Consider the following 25,888-nt stretch of genomic DNA (forward strand, 5'->3'; position numbering starts at 1 on the left):
TTCCACCCAGGTGAATATTTAGGACTATTGTTATACATAATTGATAATTATCGAATCCAACTAAGAAATTATTGTATAATTATTTTATAAATTTTGAAGATTTACATTTTTAGTAAAACGTTCTTTACCACGGAATATCAATTTTCCACATCTGTTTTTGTAAAGTAGAAAAAAACCAAACTGTTTGCCAAGTTTTCATCCTTAAGGTAAAGGTAAAGGTTCCCCTCGTGCAAACGTGCTAGTCATTTCCAGCAGTGTTCATCTCCGTTACAAAGCCGAGGAGCCAGCACTGTCCAAAGATGTCTCCATGGTCATGTGGCTGGCATGACTAAATGCTGAAGGTGCACGGAATGCTGTTACCTTCCAATCAAGGGGTCCCTATTTTTCTACTTGCAATTTTACATGCTTCAAATCGCTAGGTTGGCAGAAGCTGGGTCGAGTAGAATGGGAGCTCACTCCACTTCGCAGTGCTAGGGATTCGAACTGCTGAACTGCCGACCTTTCTGATCGACAAGCTCAGCGTCTTAGTCACTGATCCACTGCGTCCCAGTTTTTAAAATAAATTTAAAATAATTTTTTGATAAATTGACTGTTTATAGGTAATTGAACTTGCTTATGTTATGCATGTATTATATTGGAGCCATCTGTTACCTGAAACTTGGTTTGATTATATGCTATGCACTTGATAGCATGAGTGTAGACCAGAAAGTGTTTTTATTTCTTGCTTATATTTCCTCTTATATATATAATACAACATTAGTTTAAATATGATGTTGATTTGCACAGTTTATTTTGGATTGCTACCTAATAGCATGTGATGGACTAATCATGTTCATTCATGCTAAATGCTAAAGAATAGCTGTAAGTCAGAAGAAAAAAAGAGATATCATTTCTTGACTCTCCCTGTTTCCAAGGCTGCTGGAAAAGCCATGTTTTAAGGGCTTTCTGGAAAGCTAATACAGTTCAGCTTCAGGGGGAATGATGTTCTAGAAGGGGGGGGGGCATGGGAGAAAAGGCTTCTTTGCTAGGTCCCATCAGATAGAACTCTTTAGCAGATAGGGCCCATAATATAGTCCTTCTGATTAACCTGATAGGATATGTAGATGTAATTGGGAAGAGACAATCCTCCAGTTGATCCAGTCCCATGTCATGTAGTGCTTTACATTTCTAAACCAGCACCTTGAATTGAATCTGGAAATAAACTGGTAACGAATGCAGCTTGCAAAACAAAAGTTAGAAGTAATCCTACTTTGTACAGTATGATTTACATGTTAGTAAACAGCATTGTTGCCAAACCATGAACCTAAAGCAATAACTCTTTCTGATAATGATTTAAAGATTCTACAAGGGACTTTTGTCTTCTCCCGACAAAAATTTGGGATCAGTGCATTTGTAAAAGCATGGCCATGTCCAAAGTATGACAGTATTGTTCATGTATTCTGCATTTCATGTATGAAGCAGGTCCTCTATTCTGCTTTGTAAGGTATTTAACAGTTTTTTCAACTAGCACAGGTCTTCATGACAGAAGTAGCAAAAAATTTTATCCATGGAAATATGGACTTTTTGGCAGGAGAGATTCAAGAAGAAAATGCTTTTCTTCTTTTTAAAAAATTGTGATGGGTCCATTTCTAGAATATAAATGTCTTTCCAATTCAAAATAATATAAGACTACAGCATTGGTAATTGAAATTTGATAGGGTGGCCAAAGAGTTCTGGAAAAAAAGTTTGGGGATGTATTAGTTGTCCTAGATTGTTCTAATTTTGTTGTGGTAGACTATATAGAATCATAGAATCATAGGGTTGGACTTTGGAGGTCTCTCATTTACTGGAAGACAGCTATTATGTCACCCTATTTTTTCCTTTGTTAGGCTAGATATATTTAACTATTCCTCATAGAATTTATTCCATAGACCCTTTATCATCTTAGTTGTTCTTCTCTGCACTCTTTTTAGGGTATCAGCATCTTTTTTGTATCACGTTGACCAGAATAGAATACAGTATTCCAAGCATGGTTTCATTAAGACACTAAAAAGCGGTATTATCACTTCTCGGGATCTTGATGCTCTCTTTCTGTTGATGCATCCTAGAACTACACTGCTTTTTTTGGCAGCTGCAACATACTTCTGGCTCATATTTAAGTGGTGGTTGACTAGAACACCTAGATCCCTCTCCCAACAGTTACTACTGTTGAGCCAGGTACCACCCAAAAATAGAAGTTTGAGGTATCCCATTGTATGCTTTCTTCCATGTGGGTGTAATACCATTGATGATTACATGCAGTACAGTTGGTTAGCCAGGTTGAATCCATCTGATGCTGCTCTCTATCCCACATTGTTCTATTTCACCAAGAATTAGATTGCGGTCTAGTTTGTCAAATGTCTTACTGAAGTCTAAGTATAGTATATCCACAGCATTTCCCTGATACACTAAATTGGTGACTTTATCAAAGAAGGCAATAAAGCTTGTCTGGCATGATCCCATGCTGGCTTCTAGTAGTAACTGTATTCATTTCTAGAGGCTCACAAATCTTCTTGATTACATTTTTCAGGATTTTTCTGGGTATTGATATAAAGCTGATTGGAACCTCCCCTTTTTGTAGTTTAGTATCACATCGTTTTTTTCCCCATCTTCTGGAAGTTCCCTGTGCTCCAGAAGCTGTGAAAAATTCTATTCAGTGTTTCTGAGATCACATCTGCCAGCTCCTTCAGAACTCTGGGATGTGGTCCTCCAGGTCCTGGCAGTTTGAACTCGTCAATTGTGGATAATTCTTTTCTTATCAATTTCTTGCCTATTTTGACCTGCATTCCTGTTCTGTTTTCCCACAGTGCTGTTTTTGATAGGTTGCACCTTTTTTCCCTTTTGCATGAAGACAAAGAAGATATCTCCCTGCTGCCTGTCCTCTTCTTGCCACTTCTTCCATTAGTGGACTAATCATTTCTTTAACTTTTTCTTGTTTCTTATATATTGAAAAAAACATTTTTTGGTTTTTTTTGGCATTTGTAGCAAGCCTTAGTTCATTCTGAGCTTTAGCTTTTCTGATTCCTTCCTTGCAGTTTCAAGCTATTTTCTGGTGTTTTACTTTGGTTGTGTGTCTCTCTTTTCATTTTTTATACTTGTCTTTTTTTTTGTCTCAGTTTGTCAGTGAGAATATGACTGCACCTAGTCCTGTTTGAATTCTTTTGGCCTCATATTAGTATCTCTCTTGTTCACAGTCATCTTCCTTTAACTCTGCCGTTGCTCTGCTGTCTTGTTCATCTTAAAAATCTATAAGTTTTCTGGATGTGAACTTTTCTATTCTGCTTAACACCTAAGACACTGTTGATACAAAAGGAAGTTGAACAAATGGGCTTACAAATACCTCTGAACAACTTGTTCTCTGGAGAAGGAGCTATAAAAGCATACATTCCACTTCCATTAAAGTTGGCCTAAATTGCACAGGCCTATTGATGGATGAATTACATTGCCTTGTTGGTAAAAATAGATTTTATTGCCCAAAGCTTTTCTTTAAAAAAAGATATAAACTTGCTAGTTACTGTGCAGTCATATGAACGTATTTAAGAAACGCGTGTGAATATGCATGTAGTTGTCTGTTGTGATGTCAGTTTGATTGAAAATGCAGATAAAGCATTTTTGAAGCCAAAATGAGCCAAGCTAATTTTTCCCACATAAGCCTAAGTTAGTCTTTTATTTATTAAAACCAGGGCAAAAGTTTGAAATCAGAGAGGACTTTCAAATCAGTTATGCCACCAGAATGTGAAAGTAAGAATACTTTTCTTAAGGCTGATTTTATAGGAACCGTATGCATGACTTTCACTTTCTAGAAAGTGGTTTTCTCTTGAACACACATCAGAACCATTCATCATCCCATAATTGCAAGTTGTCAGTCAGAGCCGCACCCTTCACACTGTGGCAGGCCGCCAGCACATCTGTCAGAAGCACTCATAAGCTTCCGTGTGTTATTGTAATCCCCTACAAAAGGAACAAGTCTGTTCAGCCAGACCACGTTTTCCAAACCGAATAATGACTTATATAAGCATCAAGCCTGGCAGAACAATTGCAACTTTGGCTATGAACAATGCAGGAAATAAAGACAAGGGCAGCATACATTGATGGCTATCTTGGGGAAAAAAGAAAAAGTTCTTAATTTAGGACTTTCTTTTTATGCTCCATTTCAAAAAGGGCATGCTTTTAAATAAATACTAGTGTTTACTGGTATTTGCTCTCTGCTGATGAATATAAATTATTTCTTATTCCCCTTCGTAACTATTGATAATTTGGGATTCTCCCCCACTCTAGCACCGTTTTCCTGCATATTCTAAAAGTTTTCCTTGCTCATAGTCTCCCTTACGATGGCATTATAGGATTAAATCAAAACTTCACTTCGTCCCAGTAATTTTATTGAGTGTTCCAGAAGTTTAGCTATTATTTTGTGGCTATATTTCCTTATGTCGAAACAATAAGAATATGTTGACCCATTTATTTTGTGGAATCCTTGATGTTTTCTGAGATTAGTTGTTTTCTTAGAAATGTTTTGTTACCCGACTAGGTAACAAAATAAGTGCTAGAAGGGAATGAGGTTTGCTTTCTGTTTATACATAGTAGCTTGTTCGGTCTCTTCTAGTGGTAACACATCTATCTGCTTATATCAGGAATCTGTGATTGGCCATAGCTTCTATTTTACTGAGTTCAGTTCCCTTTCTCCCCCCGCCCCCTTCTTCAGAAACAAGTGCCATTTATTCCATTGGATTTGGCACTAAATGAATTCACTTCACGGCAGTTAAAATTTTAATATGTCTGTACTGAATGTGATTGGTGAAAGGAAGTAGCAGACCAAATGTGTACTGCTCTACACACCTTACATAACAGAAATTTATCTGTATTGTGTGTTCATGTGATGAAGAATCTTGTTTTCCTGGAATATGCCTGTGCTCTCATATATGTTGGATTCTTATACCAAATGCATTAATGCTCTCCATTCTCTCACTTTCTTCCATGCCACGTGTCCAAAGTATACCCTATTTATTGTAAATTCTTCCATCAGTTTTGATGGCAATTCTTCTTTGGCCTCTTGTAATACAAAATCTGTTGCAAGCCAATTTAAAATACCATTTACTTACTGCACTGAAAGAGGAATGGATTATCAATTATATCTGAGAAGTAAAAAAAAAAAAAATGCTGAAACTCTATGGCTGCTATTTGTCTACAGAGCCCTTGATCTGAAACGAAGAGATTTATAGAGAAATAGTGGCTGGAAATAATAAGATGGAGTGAGATTTTTTTTTTTTTCAGATTGCAATTTTTGCGTTAGAGAAATGGGATTTCTAGGGACAGAAAATGTTCCCGCTGGCTTTTTCAACCTCTAAACGGTTTAATTTCCTTGTAATTTTTAAAAACTGTTGTTTAACTATGTCTTTTCTATGATTGTATGGTTTGATTTGTAAACCACCCAGACTCATGTTGCTGAGATGAGCAGAGTAGAAATCTGATAAATAAATAAAATAACATAAATGTAATTCTGCTCAGCATGTGCTTACTATTACTTTGGATAATGAAAGTTTGAGTGGCTGCTGATCTCTCTTATAAAATTTGTCTTGGAGAGTTAGTAAAACATAATTCCCAAATGGAACACAGTTGTGTCTAAATTTTATGTTTTTTTTCCACAAAAGAATGATAAAGGTCAATACAGATCAGTTACTATGTTTATATATGTGCACACAAATGCAGTACATAGACATGTGATATATTTTATTTATTTTCATTTTTATAGTATGCCAGGCAACCAGCTAAAGAAAAGTGAATATTTTTGCAATATTTCTCAGCATCTTGAGGCTGTATAAATATTATAGTAGCTAGATTGCTTCCTGGAACTCACTAAACACTTAACATTTTATGAAAGTGGCATCTCTTTTATTGTAGCCTATATTTTTCAAACTTGTTCACTCCCTTTTGTATTACTATGGAGGTGAAGATAGGGGAATCCAAGGAAGGACAGTTTAATGCATGAAGAAACTAAACATCAAGCCAAAAGAAAGAAATACTGGGCAAAAATTCACCTCACCTTTTCCTGGCTGCTACATAGCACTGTTAGTAATCTTTCAGGACTAAATAGGACCCTCCCATTTTTTAAAAGAAACTTCATTAAAAAAAACAACAGAAGAACTGTAATGTTCATGAACTTCTTGTAGAGAAGTGTTTCTAAACCTTTGCAATTTCAATATATGTGAACTTCAACTCCCAGAATTCCTTTGTGAGCCATGGTTTGGGGATTTCTGAGAACTGAAATGCACACATCGTAAAGTATCCAATGTTGAGACACCCTGTTCTAGAGGTTAATTTTTTAATATTATTTCCTTCTCAAGTGGTTTGGGCAAAATAAAAATAGGCTTAGGAATATAAAACTGAATTCTGAAATCACAAAGAGAATGAAGGGATGTCGAGAAACTTGGGTCAGGAGATCAAAATGTGATTCTTCATTTTGGCTATGACTGTGTTTGATTCAGAGAAGTAATATGGAGAACTCTCTTCATTTGCATATCTGGAACCCTCCTTGGATGTGTAGTCATAAGGAATCAGAAGCTGAAGAGCTCAAAACTCTGTACAGAGGAAGAGTCTAGTTTGGATTCTGGGCATCCTATCACATTTTTAGAAATTAATCGATGTATTAATAGTCATAATACATTAAGGACGAGCAGTTTGTTCTCTCTTTGTCCAGACACAAGAACAAATCTTTGTAATGATGGCTAATGTCAGGTGTGAAAGACCAGGACTACACATGAAGTTCCAATTAAATAGATTTATTGTTCACGCCTATGCAGAGGAATATTCACAACCAATGGTTAGCCTTTGCTAGAAGTTAGATAATGGTCACCAAAGTTCACAGTGGGTTGGACTTACTGCATTTGTGACTGTGTAGAAATTCTAGGATGATCCCTCTTTTGACCCACTCCTTCTATGACATTTAGCAATATATTAAAATAAATACTGACATTGGGAAATAATATTTTGGGAAAAAATCATTCTTCTGAAATGTCTACTCATTTTAGTTTGTTTCATCCATGTTCCTCTGTTTTCAGGTTCTTTAGTACTTCAGTACTTTAGTAATATTAAATATGTAAGTCTAATAAAAAATTTCTGTATGAATGAAAGTTCTTTTAAAGATCTTCTAAAATAAGAAAATGATATTATCAATCACAAATAATGTATACCCTAAAGAAGATGCATTATGTATCATGTTAATTACTATATTTCCTAAACCATTTTGTTGAGGTAGATAAATTAAGAGCAATCTTATCTTTTTAAAAAAAAGATAAATCAAGCAAAACAATGACATAAAAGATATAATATTAGAAAGTCTTTATGGTTTATCTGGGATTGAAGAATATTTTTGTTTTCAACAGCAATTGTTTTGGGAACAGCCAGTTGGGAAGAAGTAAAGAGATGTTCTATCATATTGTATCTCATAGGGCATAAAGATCTAGTAAGAGTATAGAACCTGTTGAAATCAATTGGATAAATTATACCAGTAAATCCTATTAATTTCAGTGGGAAAGAAATGCAAATGCCTCTGCCAGAATTCAGTGAAGATAAACTCTAAGTGATAAGACTGCAAATGAAATCCAGAATGCTAAAAACAATTCAAGAATAATGAAGTCTAATTTTACTAGTTGAAAATACAACGAGAAATGTTAAATGTAGTTTAAAACAATTGTATTTCTCACTAAAGAGTCTGGGTTAAGTATGTTAGATTCGAGTGAAGCCTCTGTAGCCTTGAGAGGCTGAAAAACGGGCCTTCCGGAAATACTGGAAGTGCTGAAATGGGCCTATTTTCAACCTCCCAAGGCTGCCAGAAGCCTCCCTCGAGCCTCCGGTAGGGCAAAAACAGCCTCCCCCAGGCTCCAGAGGCCCTATGGAGGCTGAAAACAGGCACTTCTGGTATTTCCGGAAGGCCCGTTTTTTGGCCTCCCGAGGCTGCAGAGGCTTCCCTCGAGCCTTCAGGAGGGTGAAAACAGCCTCAAATGGGCCGAAAATCAGCCAGGAGGTGCACACATGCACAGTGCAAGTAAGGGGGCGCAGTGCAAGTAAGGGGGGTGTTGCGTGCACATGTGCAGAGGGGCGCATTGCATTGTGGGTAAATATTTACAGACCCCTCACATCCTGGATATAAACTGTTTCAATTCCTACCCTCAAAACGATGCTATAAGCACTGCACACCAGAACAACTAGACACAAGAGCAGTTTTTCCCGGAACTCTATCACTCTGCTAAACAAATAATTCCCTCAACACTGTCCAACTATTTACAAAGTCTGCACTACGATTACTATTAATCTTCTTATCACTCCTTATCACCCATCCCCTCCCACTTGTGACTGTATGATTGTAACTTTGTCGCTTGTATCCTTACGATTTATATTGACTGTTTCCTAGTATGATTTGATTGCTTATTGTACCCTATGATTATTATTAAGTGTTGTACTTTATGATTCTTGAATCTTGACGAATGTATCTTTTCTTTTATGTATACTGAGCGCATTTGCACCAAAACAAATTCCTTGTGTGTCCAATCACACTTGGCCAATAAAGAATTCTATTCTATTTTATTGTTTTTTTCTCCATATTATTTTGAGAAAAAAGAAGTAGATGCTGTTTATGTTTTGGTGGAAAATATACATGAGGGAATAGAATTAAACACTTTCTGTTTTCATGCCAGACCTCTATTTGCATCCACATTTTAATTTTCTGTAACAGAAAAATATTGGGGATAGATTTCCATTTGTTTATTCACTGTAAAGCCAGTTGAGACCAAAGGCCAACATTTGGTTCCTAGAGTGGCCAAGAGCATAGCTATGGGAACACCACAAATGTGACGGCAGCCTTTCCCTAATCTTAACCAAATGCTTTTTTTTTTTTAATGTTAACCAAATTATTTTCCCTAGTGCTAAGCAAACTGGGGTCTTAAGAAGCATTCAGTCTATTCTACTGAAGTTACTGTAAAGCTACAGTGAATAGTAATACCCTTATCCTTTGTGAAGATGAGGTCCAGAGATGGTATTTAGCGGGTTCTGACCGGTTCTGGAGAACTGGTAGCGGAAATTTTGAGTAGTTCGGAGAACCGGCAAATACCACTTCTGACTGGAGATTTTACAGTATCCTTCCCCTGCCGCGCCCACAGAACTGGCAGTAAAAAAATTTGAATCCAACCACTGATGAGGTTCCGATCAATGTTAGTCTCCAGCATGATTTACAAAAAATAACATTCCTAATTATTGCATTTAGAAGTGTTCATACCAAACAGAATAATATGGAAATCTGGTATTTTGGACAAATAAACTATATATGGAAGGATCTGTAGCATGCTTTCCTCAGTGGTTTGATTCATATTAAATTTGTGTATGGCCACACACACACACACACACACACACACACACACACAGTTTTATATTTTTCTGCATCTATTTGCTACCATTCAGTGGTTGCCTGGATTTTCACAAAGAGAGGAGCCCAAAATTTCCTAATTTGTCGGTGACCTATTTTTCACCAGGTAAACTTTTCTCATGGAAGAACAAAAAGTTAATTCAGAGCAGATTACTAAAAGTTAATAAAAATTGCATCTCTTTTATATTAGGTATAAGTCAGAGGTGGTATTCAGCAGGTTCTGACCAGTTCTGGAGAACCGGTAGCGGAAATTTTGAGTAGTTCGGAGAACCAGCAAATCCCACCTCTGACTGGAGATTTTATAGTATCTTTCCCCTGCCACACCCATCAAGCCATGCCCACAGAACTGGTAATAAACATTTTTGAATCCCACCACTGGTATAAGTGATTATTTCTGTGTGAGTTCTGAGGTTATAAATCACCAGCATTTCACATTATTCTGGGAATTAGAGAAAATGTTTTTTATAGAACGTATGCAAACAGGAATAAGAGGCATATAATATAAAAATTCAGTCCACAGTAGGAGGGAAAGGGAACAATGAAATGAAAATACTATTCTGGCAGCTTCAAAATGTAAACAGTTTTACTGTTATGTTAAATAACTATCTGTGACATAAGAAATGGATTTGGCTACGACAATGCTCATGGAATCAGCTCTTTCTAGTATAAACCATATAATTCATAGTCCAAATGGTTGTGTGACAAGACAACTGTATTTTCTCAAGAACTAAATGTATTCTTTTATACTAATCCTGCATCTTTTTAGTCGAGCAGTCATTAGCATGTTTATAATGGTTCTAATTTAAAATGACATTTTCTGAATTTTATTCCTGAGTCATTTACAAATTGTTCATATTGGCTAAACAAAGGAAACAGATTGCATTTGATACTTAGTAATTTATCTGAAAGAAGAGAGGGTTAATTGTCTGAAAGTTTTTCTTTGTTTGGAAAAGTTCTTGGTCTCCCTTCCTTTCTTCCAGAGGAGTGGGGAAAATGAAAAATTAGGAGCAGGGCAAGACTGATCACTCCTGAAGGGGAGTGTGGAACAGAATTTGAGCTGGCCCAAGATTATCTAAAACAGTTGGTGCATTCCTTAATGATCAAGTGGCTGAGAAGCTCAGCTCTCTCACAGGGCATCTGTGTTGATGTTTATATCTGTGCCTTGTTCTATGGGAAAAGCATGCTTTCTCCTATTTCTCTGCTAAAAATAAAAAGGAATAGAGCATTGTATGAGCTGTTTTTAGAGAACAAAAACATTGGAAAGGTGAAAGGTTTTGTTTTTTAGTAAATAAATTAAAAGAATAAATGTCAGGGCAGAATCTTGGTTATCCCCATTTATGAGGATGGAAACAAAATGAGGGAGGGCGTTTTAGAAGTGTATGGCATTTTATCTAAGTGCATTGAAATGTTCATTAGAAGTTGTTTTTTTTAAATAAGAGCTATATAAGCTCTTTTCCCAGTCAAGCTCAGCTTAGATAACAAGCCTTAGGCAACAACTGATACTTATATCCCAATATTTGGAAAGTTCAGAGTTTCAATCAGAGCTAGTAATAGTTTGGGAATATCTTAGAGTTCAGAATGGAAGGGATCTAGTTTTCAGGCCTCATTTTGTAACTGAAGTATAAGCTCTGAATTGTAACTGAAGTATAAGCTCTGAATTTTAACTTAGCAAAGAAATAATGTCTTACCAAAGAGGTAGAAGATTAGATAGGTGGGTTTGTTAAATCCTAATATGTAATGCTTAGAGATATTATTGTAAGAAACAGAGATTAAATGGTGTATGATTGAAGATTCTTCATCTATCAGTCAGCTTGTTTACTTTCATCTTTTAATTCTTTTCTAAGTTTTTCAGTCAAGGGGATTCCCAAAATGATGTTGCCATTCCTACCATAGCAGTTTGGGAGCAATTGCCAAACTCTTTCCTAGTAAAAGGACTGAACACTTTAGCAGAGGATGCAAAACTTTCAAAAGAAAATGGGATGGATGGTTGATGCACCATCAAGTCAGTGTAAATCCTTAGAAACTATATAGACTTTCTCTAATATGCAAAATATTTTTTATTAATGATTAAAATAATCACATCTTGTCTTCTTTGGAAGTTGGCCTTCTCTGCATATATGTATACACCAGCACAGTTCGTTTGAGAAACATGAAAATAGATGTTGCTCAGTGGTGGGATTTTTACTACTGGTTCTGTGGATGTGGCTTGGTGGGTGTGGTGTGGCTTGGTGGGCATGGCAGAGGAAGAATACTGTAAAATCTCCATTCCCATCCCACTCCTGGGGGAAGGTTACTGCAAAATTTCATTTCCTCCCCAGCCCACTAACCTGCTTTCCAGCTCTGCTCTCCTGTGCAGGGCAACAAAAAAAAGACCTAGCCGATCATCTGGGATTTGGGAGGCAGAGAACAGATGTGGCAGAGTCGGTCAGAGGTGGTATTTGCTGGTTCTCCAAACTACTCAAAATTTCCATTACCGGTTTTCCAGAACTGGTCAGAACCTGCTGAATACCTCCTCTGCTGTTGCTTCATGTGATAGCTCTATCAGCAAACCCTGAGAGTTGCTGTCCCTCGTTGGTTGCTATGTAAGGCAGCTGTTTCACTCTGAGTGACACCAACTGAGTAAATCGGCAATGCTGCAGGAAGTTTGCAGGCCACCTTCTGAAAGGAAGGTCAAGTTGTTTTCTTGGTGGAATTAAAACTTTACATATGCAGTTTATAATAATGATGAAAATATGTAAGAGGTGCTTCAGATAATAACTGAAAAGGAAGCTAGGTATGCCAACACAGATGAGTAAAGGAAAATTGCTGAACAAGATTGAAAATATAAAATCAGAAACCTCTGCAAGGAACAGATCTGTCTATGTGGTCACTAGGAGTCAAAAGGAACCTTATGGCACATGATTTTATAAGGAACATGAGAAAAAGATCAGAAAAGAAAGGGAAGCCAAGAAAAAAAAATAAAGATGAATAAGTTACACAGAACCACATTAGGAGATATCAAATAGAGTTCTATTTCACATGTCAGGGAACGGATGTCATGGAATGCCATTATGTGCAACATTTTGACATAGCATAATAGGTGAACTACTATGATTTTGAAATGTGTGCAATCTAAATTATAATGGTTTGTTCAATGAAACATCATGCTTAATCCATGTTTGGACAGTACTTGTGAATGAAGCCATGGCTTTCCCTTGAAATGTTTTCCATATTTCAAGTTTTATTGGAATATTTTTCTTCAATTGTTCCCCCCAATTTAATCTGGAGTTGATTTGCTCTAGATGAAGCTGTCTGTATAAAGCAGGCATAGTGCCAACAGTATAGTCTGGATGCTGCTTACTATGACCAGTCACTTTCAATTTTGGGCCAGTAAAGTTAATATAGTATTATCTTGTTCTATTTCATTGTGACTTTGCATGGTGGGAATTGATATTACAATTGAAGGAACTTCTAATCAGAGTTTGCCCCTAATTTTGTAAACACTACTCTGGCCACTTGCATATTTTAAAGTGGTTTCAACAGTCTTATTTTGATGCTTTGTTTACATCCCTTTTGCTTGATTATTTCTGAATGTGAAGATGGATTCTAAAATTGAATTAAACATTAAGATGGGACATTTTACATGATATAGTGACTGTGTGAAGTTGATATGATATCATTAAAGTGTAAAGTCAATGTTGAAATGGAGTATATGAAAGAAGAGAAACTTCAGAAATCCTAAGGTGTTTTAAAATGTAGTGATCATTCTTCATTGTTCCACTTGTAAATATAGACTGAACTTTAATAATGTAAACAGAACTTGTTTTCTTTCAATATAAATAATGTTTTCTTGAGTATGATTTCAAGAGAGTTGCTTATGTTTCAGATATTGCTAGGTTACTCTCCATGACAGAAGCTTTTTTATTGCAATATAGCGAAAGAGGGAGATTTTATTGAAATTGGTTTTCTTCAAACTCCTCCATGTATTGCTTAAAATATTTCATTCATTTCCAATAATTAATAAATCATTAATGTGCTTGCCTTTGGTGTCTGCAAAATGCCTAGACATTGCCAAGATTGTATGTAAACAACCGTATTTTAGAAATAATAATAGTCTATCAGATTACCGTATGATAAACAATAATACACTTTTAAAGAAGTATATTTTAAAAAGTGAGCTTTTCATGGCAGTGGCAGTTTTCAATTATATGGATTGTATAACTGTATACTTTATTGAGACCTAGAACGTTGAAGGTGATTTGAGATAATAAGGTCTTTAACTGTTAGTATTCTTTTAAAACCATATTTCTTTGCATCTGACAAGAAGCGAGGAATATTCTGAAACATATTTATTTTTCTTCTTCCTTCATCCAGAAATTAGAAGGGAAAGGGAAAGTTGAGGCATTATGAAATACCGGTATACTTTAGGCTTATGTAGGAAATATTGAAGTTTTCCTGATTTTTTCTTCTTCTGGTGGTTCATGGAAATTTATTGGTATAATAATTGTTCAATTTTAGCACGCTTCACCATTTTGTAACATTATTTGTATGATCTAAATTTTAAGAATTTTGGATAAATTTGCCTAATTATAAAGTTTTAGATATTTTCTTCAAAAACCATAAATTCATGAAGAAAATATGTCATATCAGAACAATTAAACAGTATCAGTTTCATTTGTTGATTTTAAAAAGAAAAGCTGGTTAGTGTGTGGAAAATAAATTTACAAAGAAATGCACATTTGTCACTTTATTGTTCTCTGTAGAAATTTCTTATTCCAGATGTCCTGAAAATTAATGTAGTCTGAATATGCCTTAATTCTCTAATATATTTTACACTAATATCTGCATAGAGTAGTGGTAATAATAGAGGTGTTGGGAGATAGCCTCTTAGCTAAAATAGCTTAGCTTTATGTAAATGTCAGTTTAAAGCCAACATTATTTTTGTGGGGGTGAGGATGATTAAAATTTTGTCTGGGCACCAGAGAATCATCTTTATAAACTGATAATATCACAGGCAACAAATTATAATGTTCTATTGATAATTGGCGGTTAGTTGTTGATGCTTCTATTATCTGGCCAAAATTCATAAGAGTAATAAAAGCTTGTGATTGTTAAGATCAAATTGTTTGTTTTATGGTATAACAAGTATTTTAATGCTGCCTTTTACAACTTAAAGCCTCTTAATTTTGTTCTTGTGCGTTGTTGTTTTTTCTTCCTTTTTTTAAAAGGATATAATTAGTAAATTGGATTTTCTACCAAAATATTACTTGGTAAAAAAGAAACAAGTGGCATTGTCTTTCCAAGGATGTTCATATACTCTTTTTCATACAACTTGCAAAAAAGTTTTGCAGTAAGCTTTTCTTCCGATAAATTGGTAATATGTATGCAGTTACAGGACTGATTATTTTTACATAGACTGGCTGCATGCAGATGTCACACTAAACTAAGATTTAGAGTTTTTTCAAAAAATAAGCACAGTGAGCCTCAGCTAAGTAAATGCATATTTTTATTGTTTAAGGTTATATTTTAAATATCTAGTTTGTCTTCCCTCCCAACATGCATACATCCATTCTCCCTCTATAACCCGTGCTCTGTTTTTACTGCATAGTAATTAAACTTTTGCCTTGTGATATGTTGGTTTGAATTCTAGCAGAAATAGCTTTATGAAAGCTAGAGTGCTGTAGTAATTAAGGTGCTGGATTAGAAGAAAGGAGATCCAGGTTCAAGTTTACCTTTAGCCACAGACGCTCACCAAGTGACTTTGTGCTAATCACTTTCTCCAGGCCAGTTTAACACACAAGGTGTGGTTGTTGTGGGTTAAATTAAGAGGAAGAAGTAACAATATAGGACACCTTGGTTTATACCAAAGTCAGGCTACAAATCTAATGAATAAATCAATGAATGCACAACCTTTCCATAATACAAAGATATACAAACAAACCATACATAATATGTATAGCACAGGCAGTTTTCTTTCTAGTGTCCTCATTAAACGGAGGTGGTGGTGGTGGAAATTAAAACTCTCCCTATCTAACTTGAGTGCTCCTGAGAACTTGGATGCTTCTCCTGTAAATTCCTCTGCAAGGTTAGGACAATATAGCTCTGGCATCATTCTTTATTTAGAAAGCTGAATATATTTTTATTCATTGACTGTCTTCAAGTACAACAGCAGTTAATAGGACTCAACTATCATAATGCAGGAGGCATGGCATTTCCTTGAAGTCACATTTTCTGAAAGAGGCTGCTCAAACAAGTTTGTCTGTTGACTTCATATTAACTTTTGCTAATGCTTTCACCTTTCTTTATAGATTCATCTTGCATGGAAAAACTACTTTCTAAAGACTGGAAGGAGAAAATGGAGAGATTAAACACAAGTGAACTCCTTGGAGAAATAAAAGGTAAACTCTAATGTGGATACAGTGACTTAATCTAGAGAAGTAGTCCTTTAAAAAGATTGATGGATGATAAAACCCCAGGAATGTTAATGCATCCTTTATATGTGAGTTGAAGCAAATGTGTAGAGGCGCTTCTTGAATGTTTGGTTTTATGTTCACATGGATTTTATTTTGTATTTAGCCTTGTCTCAATGCTGATGAACTCTGTGGGATGAGATTGATTCTGATGCCTGTGTTGGTGACCTGCTTGGTTCATCTATCACAAAGCAGCTGCCTCTTATTAAGCAGGATCTTGGGAACGCATTGCCACAATGTTTTCTTACTTAAATACCCTTAGACGGTGCAGTCATGGGTGGTTTATGGAAAAACTTGTTGCATTTTGGATTGAGAACAAAAAATTGGGTTTTTGGTTCCATATTTCTTTTGTGTAGCCATTTCTTTCCTCTTGGAATTATTAATTGTTGTAATACAGATTGTGAAGCAAGTATCTTAAAACAAACTGAAATGAGAAAAGAATCCCAAATAAAAGAAACAAAGGTGTGGTCTTCTGAGGAAGAACTGTTCTTTGCACTAATTGCTACTGGGGAATCCTTTATTTTAATTCCCCAATTCTTTGCTTTATTTTAGAAGGAAGAAGTTGTTTTGGATGATAAATGAAACTCATAATCTTTTTTTTTTAATGCATTTCTGTTTTAAGACATTGGAGTTATGGGGAAAGACTGCTGGGGTTAAAAAAAAGGGAGGGATTCTTTTCTGCAAGTATCACACATGTTGGAACAGTGCGGCATATAGAATAAATGGTATCTGTTGCAAAATAGACATAGTATTAGCATTAGTTTTGTAGTATATGAGTATTTTTCTTTGTAGATGAGACTTTAAAAATAACTTCCCCTCTCCATGGGCAAGTAGTCTGTTTGCAATATTTTATAAGAGGGCCTATTCTGGGTAAAGGCAAAGGCTTATTCTAGCCCTAGGTTTTGTTCCCACAGTTGGCAGCTAAATGCCTGTGGGAAGCCCAAATTCAATGTGTAAGTGCAAAAATATTCCCTCATGTTCTTCTGCAAGTAATATCTCAGTGTTGGATGCAACATGTAGCCATTATAATAGCCTATGATAGCCATTGACATCGTTATTTTCCATGAATTAATATCCTTTTAAAACTTTCCAAGTTGATTCTAGAATTTCACCAGATAATTCTCCTGTACATGTCCCAATATAAAGACTGAATTATATCGAATATCTTCCCTCTCATGGTTTTGATTTGCTCACATGTATCACTTTTAATTAGTTTTGTGGAATGTTCTAAATTGTAGGTTGTATTGTATGTTGTCCATTTAATGTGAAATGGGCAGCCAGATAAATTTGATGAATAAAATAAATTAAAAATGAATAAAAACTCTTTTCTATCTTAGCAATTTGTTTTGTTTGCATGGATCTTTTAGGCAGGGGATGTTCTCAAGAGGATTATATCTCTAATCAGCTAAATCCTAATAAGATTCTTGAGGGGAAAAAAATGATTCAAGATAAAAAGTTGTTGTGACAAAGGGCATCCTTCCCAGTATACCATGATTAATGATGTACATCTACCCTTTTCTAAAGAGCAGCTACTACTGGTTTAATAGACCTATTCCAGAGGACAGTGGATTCTTCTAACTATTTGGTTAGAGAATGCAGAATTTGGGGCATGTGTGCCAGTGGCTAGTATTGATGCACCTTCTCACAGGAAACATACATTGCTGTAGTCCCAGTCTAATCCATGTAGGTGGCAATTTGGAATGTTAATAGATTTTAGGAAATTTTATAGGAAGACATTTGTGGAAGGGTGTATTTGTAAATATACACATTTCATGGCCTCAGCCTCTTGGGCTCTTTATTAGGATGCTCATTGGATTTATTCTCAAAACCACTGTGTATCCCAGAGCTTTGATTGGAAGATTGGAAAAGGATTTCCGGTCTTTTTCTGACATCTTTCTGAAGAACTAAATGTACTACACTGTCCAATTGAGGGATTTTTTTTACCCTTTACCTCTTATTTCTCTTTTAATTATCTCCTATATTCTTTTATGTTGGACCCTTTTATTTTTCCCCTCCATTTCAAACTATTGAAAATTTCATTTTCTATTACTTTATAAAAAGAATGTGGTTATTTATCCCCACTACTTGTTTATTTTGTAACACCTTACATTAATCTTAAAACATAAAGTTAATATATATCAATCCATGGCCTGAAACATCATAATTATTCCACTGACATACCCTGTCACATATTTATTATAACTGGCTTAAAAGCTGCTTTAAGATCATATAAAGAAGTTATGATTGTTCCCGCAGTCTAACTAAAGGGTGAATTGTGAGTACTATCTCTGAGCAACGGGTTCTAGTGTCCATTTCTGGAGGAACTTACTACTGAAACATAAACTGTATTTATAGGCATTGTGGCTTAAATGTCACATGCGGTCTTTGTATAGCAGGTTCTATTTTGGGATAGACATTGACTGATGTGAATAGCTTTGCCCACTGAAGAAAGGCATTTGCATTGTGAAGTGCTCTGACTATGTAGATAACTTGCAGACCCTTTTCACATTTCTCCCTGGGTTTTAAATGACTTCACATAAGGATATATTTTCAAATCAAACCGGTGTGTGGTGGTGGTTATGTGGATTATTTGTAATTTCAGTGGTATAATAATAGTTAACAAACAGGAAGATTCGTGCAGGTTTCTAGACTTTAAAAGCTTGGCAAAGAAATTCAACTCTGTAAGAGATTCCATCTACAATGCAGGCAAAAAAATATATTCCACAATCCGTATTGAATTTCATGCTGATAGAAATAGCACTTTCTCCTTTTGCGACCTAGGGGAAAGACAGCCATGAGTATAATGGCATGCATATTTTAATTGTGATGCTTTTCTGGAATCATGTTGGGACCACCCTGGGAAAGTTGTTGTGCTATGTTGTGGTTACAAGTGCTACCTCTTGTTTTAAGAGGAGGAATAATTACTCTTGAATTAAGAATTCAAAAGTGGAAAATATGGGTAAGCTGTCAGAGGTTTGAAATCCACTATAATAGAATACACGAGATCAACCTGAATAAAAGGTTACCATGCTAGTTTGCTTTGCAGTTTATTTGAGATGTGTTGAGATTATTTCTTTAACAGTGCAAAACCACTTTTGGCATCTCATGAGTGTATACAATAGCTTACTTTATAAATATATATCTTGCATATATATCACAGAAGCAGCCATAGGTTTTTAATTATGCCACTTTGTATGGTTGTAGACATTTCAAAGCTCTCCTTTGTGTTCTGTGTTATAAATGTCTTTTTCTTCTTTTGAAGTCTACATGATATACATATGAGCAATTAAAAACACAGCTCAGGCTTGGAGACACTGGGTCTTCTTAATTAAACCTCAAACAAAAGCTACAAGCAAAAAACCCCTCACTTGTATTAGAGTCATTGTTAACTGGTAGGCTTTAGAAAATAAATATACAGGAAAAAGATCAGTTGGTTCCAATTAGAGAAATCAGTGTAAATATTGAATACAAGGGGCCAGGGGAAACCCCTTAAAATTAATACCAGGTCCTAATTAGTAATATACTACAGGGCATAACTTTATTTTTAGTAATGAATTTATTAAAGCGATCAGATGGCCAGTATGTGTATGTGTTTAGTGTTACTATTTCATAAAAATTGATGGGGAAAAAATAAAGCCTGTCAAAGCTATAGCCATCCAAAATTAAATATTTTCATGTTGTATTAATGTCTATGGAAAAGTTTGTAAATGTACTCTTTTCTAAATAGAGAGTTGGGAAATAAACTCCTTAATTTTAAGCTAAAATGTATATTTAAATAACATTGCTTAAATTTGGTTTAACCTTTTCCAATCTACCTATTAAAGTGAGAACTGATAAAAGTCGGAGAACTGAACCTTAAACTTTGGAATTAAGCACCACTGAAGACGGTATAGAGTCAGTGTTTCGTACTGTCCATTTGAAAACATCAAAGGTGTGAAGCATTTTCAAAATGGGAATGGTTTTAGAACCACGATCCTTTTTTGTATTCATTAGATGATGTGGGCAGGGCATCATATAGCTGACAAGGAAGGATGTGCCTTCCAAGTTTGGCCTTATTTTCTTTAATGTATTTTATATACATGTATATCATTGGAAATTATACTTATCACTTCCTATGCAGTAGCAAGCATGGCTTTTGTATTTCTGTCTGTCCTTACTGTACATAAAGAAATTCAACTCTGGACATGGTTTTCCTTGTATCTTTGTCCTCTATATTCACAAGCTGACTGGTGTAGAGGGTGGGCAATATATATATATTTCAATTAGGCAGGGAAAAAAGCCAGCATGAATGAGCTGTTCAGTAATTAGCATGGTTTCCCACCTTCCCAGGAAAATGTAGTATCATTTGAATTTATGCAGATAGTCCTCAACTTATGACCATAATTGAGCCCATTTCTGTTGCTAAGTGAAACTTTCATGAAGTGAATTTTGCCCATTTTACAACCTTTCTTGCCACTGTTGTTAAGTGAATCAATGCAATTGTTAAGTTTGTAGCACAGTTGTTAAGTGAATCTGGTTTCCCCGTTGAGTTTGTTTATCAGAAGGTCACAAAAGGGGAACACATGACGCGGGACAACCGACGTAAGTGTGAACCATTTGCCAAGCATCCAAATTTTGATCACATGACCACAGGAATCTGCAATGGTTGTAAGTGTGAAAATCAGTTATAAGTCACTTTTTTCAGTACTGTTGTAAATTTGAACGGTCATTAAATGAACTGTTGTAAATCGAGAACTACCTCTATTGTACAAGTGAAATTCTCCCTACTTTCATAAAAATGTTCTAATTAATAATATAATGTGAGAATAACAGCTGTATAAACTTGTAAAACAAACAGATACATACTACTGATGAATAAATGTACAGTGGAACCTTGGGTCATGAACGCTTCTGTCCATGACCAAATTGGGTGACCAAAAATTTCAGGAAATTTTTGCATCTGATCACGAACACATGTTCAGGTGGCGACCAAATACAGCCACAGTGATTTTCCCTGCCGTGGCAATTTCCCCTTCCACGCCAATTTTTTTGTCGGTGCATACGCAGTCAGTCGTGCTTCCAGTCATGACCAAATTGGGTTGTGACCGAAGTCCTGAAACAGATTACGATTGCGACCCGAGGTTCCACTGTATTGAATGAAAATCTATTTTTTTGTTTGTTAGAACCTGACAAATGTTTGTAATTCTCTCTCAGCACTACGTTGGCATGACCAGGTTGCCCATTTGATGGGCAAAAGATCTTTGGATTTAGTGAAATTTCTATTATAGGAAGAGTAATGATGTTAACAGTGTATCCATAGAGTTATGAGAATACAGAACAGGGGTAAGAGTTCATTTGTTATAACGGAATGGGGCTTAACTAGGGGTGGGCTGTTGGGGGCTCGCAGGGGCTCAGGAAAGCCCATAACTAAGACTCTGTGGGGCTCAGAAGAGCCCCAAATAACCTCAGAAAGACAAGCAGCAAGGGAAAGCTCTTAATAGGCTTAATTGATTCACACCTCATAAAAGTATTGCAAGCTAGATAAACAAGCCACTCAGCGGTTTCAAGGGAGAGCCATTAAGAAAATGAGATAACATAGCCACTAGCCTCTGAGGGGATTAATTCCCAAATAATAAGAATCACATAACTCACCAGAAACTCCACTAAGACTCCAAGATCCCTCTCACAGTCACTGCTATTAAGCCGGGTTTCACCCAATCTTTTATTTAAGTATTAAATGCATGGAATAATAAACAACTTTTTTGGTGTGTGTGTGTGTGTATGTGTATGTGTATGTATGTAATTAAGGCAAAGAAGCAATGTCAAGTTGGCCACACCCACTCAGTCACATGACCATCCAGCCACATGCACATCATTAGGGCAGAGAGCCCCTTGCTAAAAAATTTGAAGCCCACCTACGGGCTTAACCCATTGCTGATAATCCAGAACTTAATACTATTCCATTTCTTCAGATCTATGAATTATACTTATTACTTGAAGGAAGCTATACATGGCCATGTTTGTTTGTGATATGTACCATGGCTAATTACAGAGTTTTGCTGGATGGTTGTGAGAATTTTTACACTGTGCAAGATGAAATGGAAGTATCATGCTATTATGTGTGCAATAGATTATAGGCTGCCCTCGGAATACATCTTGTGGAATTGGCTGCCAGCAAATTGTAGTTTTATCCCTTGTCTCTTTAAATCTAATTTGACATGTTTGTATTTGAATTATGAAAAACAAATGCTTTAGGATAATCATTCTGATATATACATGGGGGTTATACTATGCTGTTATTATTTGCTTAGCCATAGTTTATTTAATAAATCACAATTGTCTGAGTTCACATATGCTAAAACTATCTCACACAACCATATTATGTCTTACCATGTTATGTGGATTCACTCATACAAAGTATTTTTAAAAAAATGTAATATGAATAATTTACTCATTTGATTTATTATTGGGGCATTAATCATATTTATTTGCTCTCTTTAATACTAAATATCATAATGCTTTGAAAACCTTGAAGGAAAATAATCCTGGCATTTATAAAGTTGCTTTATAGACTGATCAGTTTGCTTGCTTATGTTTAGAACAAATTGTAATGCCTATTAAGATTTGTTTAAATAGGTTTTCATCACAACAGGTGCACAATTATTGTATGAGTAAAATATTATAAACTTTCTAAATTAGCCAGGGCAAAATGCAAGTTGCTTGATTAAATAATCAAATCTGATGCTTAAAATGCACCTGATTTCCACAGGAATTTTAAGATTCAAAGTTTCAATCTATTTGGAAGGTTTTTTTTTTCTACTCTATAAAAACTGTAGTAAGTAAGCAAACGCTTACAGTTGCGTTTTACATAATTTGCCTTATATTGTCGGGAAAGGGAAAACCATTATTAATACAGTAATAAGATTTGCTGATCTGTATTAAATATAGGAAAATGTCATGCCTAATGGTTTGATAGTGTCCAATTATTTAGAATCAGTCTACTACAATAGGGCTGTTAAAATCTGTTTGGTCATTAGATGGCATCAAAGAAGTACAGTGTTTTTTCCTGTCTGCTTCTTTGCTGCTGCCTAGTGTTTTCTAAATTTTGCAAACCCAGATAAAGTAGATCTAATCTAGAAATGTTACTCTCCAATTTATTAATACAATGCTAATTCTTATTACTGTGAGATATAATAATAAATTATAGTGTGATATCATAATAAATAAATAAATCTTAAACTCGTGTATGTTTAACCATTCTAGGCAACATTCATATTTTATACAGCTCATTATAATGTCTGGATAGGTTTTTACATTGAGGTAAGAAAATATAGGCAAAATCATTTGAACTAAAGTTTAGATGTGGCATTTGCACAGTTGAAGAACAATTCATATGGTACATATTTACAAGCATTGAGCATTCTATGATTTTGAATTGTCACTTGATAGCTACTATCACAGATAAACTGAGAATATCAGATAAAGTGTGGCACCAATTACAAAGGCTGTCTTACATCCACTCTACTATGTTGAAAAGACAATATACTGTATATTGTTCTGACTTGGACCTCATAGCAGCTTAGAAAGTTGCTTTAAATCAAGTCAAACTATTTGTCATTCTTATCTTATTGACTAGCAAAGTCTTAACAGAGCAGTCATCAGTTGTTTATCTACTTACCTTCTAGATGAGAGGTCTCCAAATTCTCCAGAGAATTCTGGGAGTTGAAGTCCACAAGTCTTAAAGTTGGCAAGTTTGGGGACCCCTGTTCTAGATTAATAGATCCTGCCAATATCTTATATCTACTAAGATATACTATCTTGCCTGTGATTTTCAAAATGCCAAGCTTTTGCTCAATCTTGAATCTACAGTTTCTTCCCAATACTGATAACTGAAAAACAAATTGATAAAATAATATTCTAGTATAAAAATTAAATTATAACCAATCAAATTATCTTAATGGATTGAGTACTGGTGTACACACAAATATGCACATTCATACACACATACACATCCAACAAACACATTTTTTTGTCTCTTCAGAGTTGAAGAAAGAATCTGGAAGAATTCCAAACCACAAAAATTAAGAATGGAGCAAGGAGGCAACAAAAAATGTAAATGCTGCTTTCTGCCTCTGCATATGTTGAATTTAAATAATTGTGTTGATGCATCAGTAATAGTAATTACTCATAAAAATTAGGGTCCCTATTTTGGGCAGCAATATATTTAAGTAGAGATGAAATTAGATGCAATTTATATTAATTAAGGATAATATGAACATTATGTGAGGGTTGACATTTCTATTATTTTGAAAGCATGCCACAGTATCTGAAGATGCAACTCTAATGTGACTTTGAAAGGCTGTAGATTGACATGTACCCCTGCCTAGAGTGTTCTTTACTACAATAAAAGACACACAACTCTAATCCTATGGAATAAAAATTTATACTCAGGTTTCATTGAGTGATTCAGTTAAAGGTTTAGAATTTATTTTAATATTTTGAGGAAAACTGCTTTTCTCTGGACAGTAATAGTCATTTTTGAATAGATGCAATAAAATTACAGAAACATCTGGAGAGGAAAAACAAATTTTACTCAGTTTTTAGAATGTCAGAAGGAGATCTTAGGTCAATCTCTTAGTACAGGGGTCCCCAACCACCGGTCCGCGGAACAAGTCCTACCGGGCCGCTGGTTGCTGGGTGCCGCCATCTTTTTTTGATGAAAAAGTGCTTCCGGTGAGGTCACTGGAAGCACTTTTTCATCAAAAAAAGATGGCGGCGCCCAGCTGATGCCGGTACCGGGCCGCGGCATAAAAAAGGTTGGGGATCACTGTCTTAGTACTTTATAACTGAATTTAGATATCAACAAAGAGATGAAAATTGCAGTCTGAATAAAGTTACATCCTGAACACAGATAACCCCTTATTTTGGTTTAAGCGTACATTGGAAACTTAAGGATAGATATAGCTTTGAATTCATCATCAATTTCAAAAACTAGAAATGAACATTTCAAAATAAATTCTGTTTTGTAACACTTGTTTCTTTGTGAAGAAAAAATGTATAACAATCATACTGGGTGGATAACATTGATACTGATACAACATGATTAATACTATAGGTAGTCCTTGACTTATAACCATTCCTATAGTGACCGTTCAAAATTACAATGGCACTAAAAAAGCAACTTATGGCCATTTTCACACTTGTAGCATCCCCATGGTCACGTGATCAAAATTTGGGCACTTGGCAACTGTCATATACTTACAATGGTTGCTGCAATCCAGAGTCATGTGATCAGCAAAGTCAATGGGGAAGCCATTGTTAAGTTAGTAACACACTTAAAAACTGTGTTACTAACGGGACTTCCGGTTTGTCGGCTTCGCGAGCGGCAGGGATTTGCGGCTGCGCGATCCCTGCCGCGCTAGCCGTTTTTGGGGCTCCGACCCATACGGGTATGGAGCTAGAGCTGCCTGCAGGGCAGCTGAAGGTAGGGGGATCCGGAGAAGGGACTGGGGTGTTGCAGACCCCCTCCTGGCCGGCAGAACCCCTTTTCCCAGGGCGGTGCAGCGGCGGTCCGTAATGGCCGCCACAAAGAAGCTGGCAGCCGGGTAAGAATGCGCAGGAGGAAGTGGAGAAAGTGATTGAGAGGAGAAAGTTTTTCTTGGCTCCTAGGACTCTAAGACATATTTAATAAAATTCCTGAAAAGTATGACTTTCTGAATAATACCTGCCAGAAGAGGAAAAAGCGGCTGCTTGAAGGTGCTGAAAGGATAGCTTTCCCTCTTTTCCTACGGAATAAATAACTGGATATTAAGAAACCTATTTTTTAGGTTGAAATTGGTTTTAAGCGATGAGTGGGAAGAGAGAGGATTAAAAAGAAAATATTTGTATGCTAAGATTTGTTGGAGCAGATGCCTTAAGGATTTGAAGACTAGAATATATTGTAACAAGATTTTAAACAGATTTGGACTTTCTTTCTCTTTGATTGATATCACCCCAGAAGGAGAAAGTGAGAACTCTGCCTTGGTTT

At 35.6% G+C, this 25,888-nt stretch overlaps 1 protein-coding gene across 11 annotated transcripts in view; it reads left to right on the forward strand.

The window, feature by feature from the left end:
- The window catches only part of SOX6 (SRY-box transcription factor 6), a 487,451-nt gene that overhangs the window by 263,940 nt on the left and 197,623 nt on the right, over positions 1-25,888 (forward strand). For all 11 annotated transcript variants that reach the window (XM_087950911.1, XM_087950909.1, XM_087950910.1 and 8 more), the window contains one exon: positions 15,721-15,810. In XM_087950911.1, coding sequence (XP_087807037.1) covers positions 15,721-15,810 — 90 coding nt within the window. The remainder of the gene's footprint in view (positions 1-15,720; positions 15,811-25,888) is intronic.

This window comes from Notechis scutatus, chromosome 1 (assembly GCF_049901735.1).
Source record: "Notechis scutatus isolate UNSWTSFEM ecotype Mainland chromosome 1, rNotScu1.2, whole genome shotgun sequence".
NCBI classification, from domain to species: Eukaryota; Metazoa; Chordata; class Lepidosauria; order Squamata; family Elapidae; genus Notechis; species Notechis scutatus.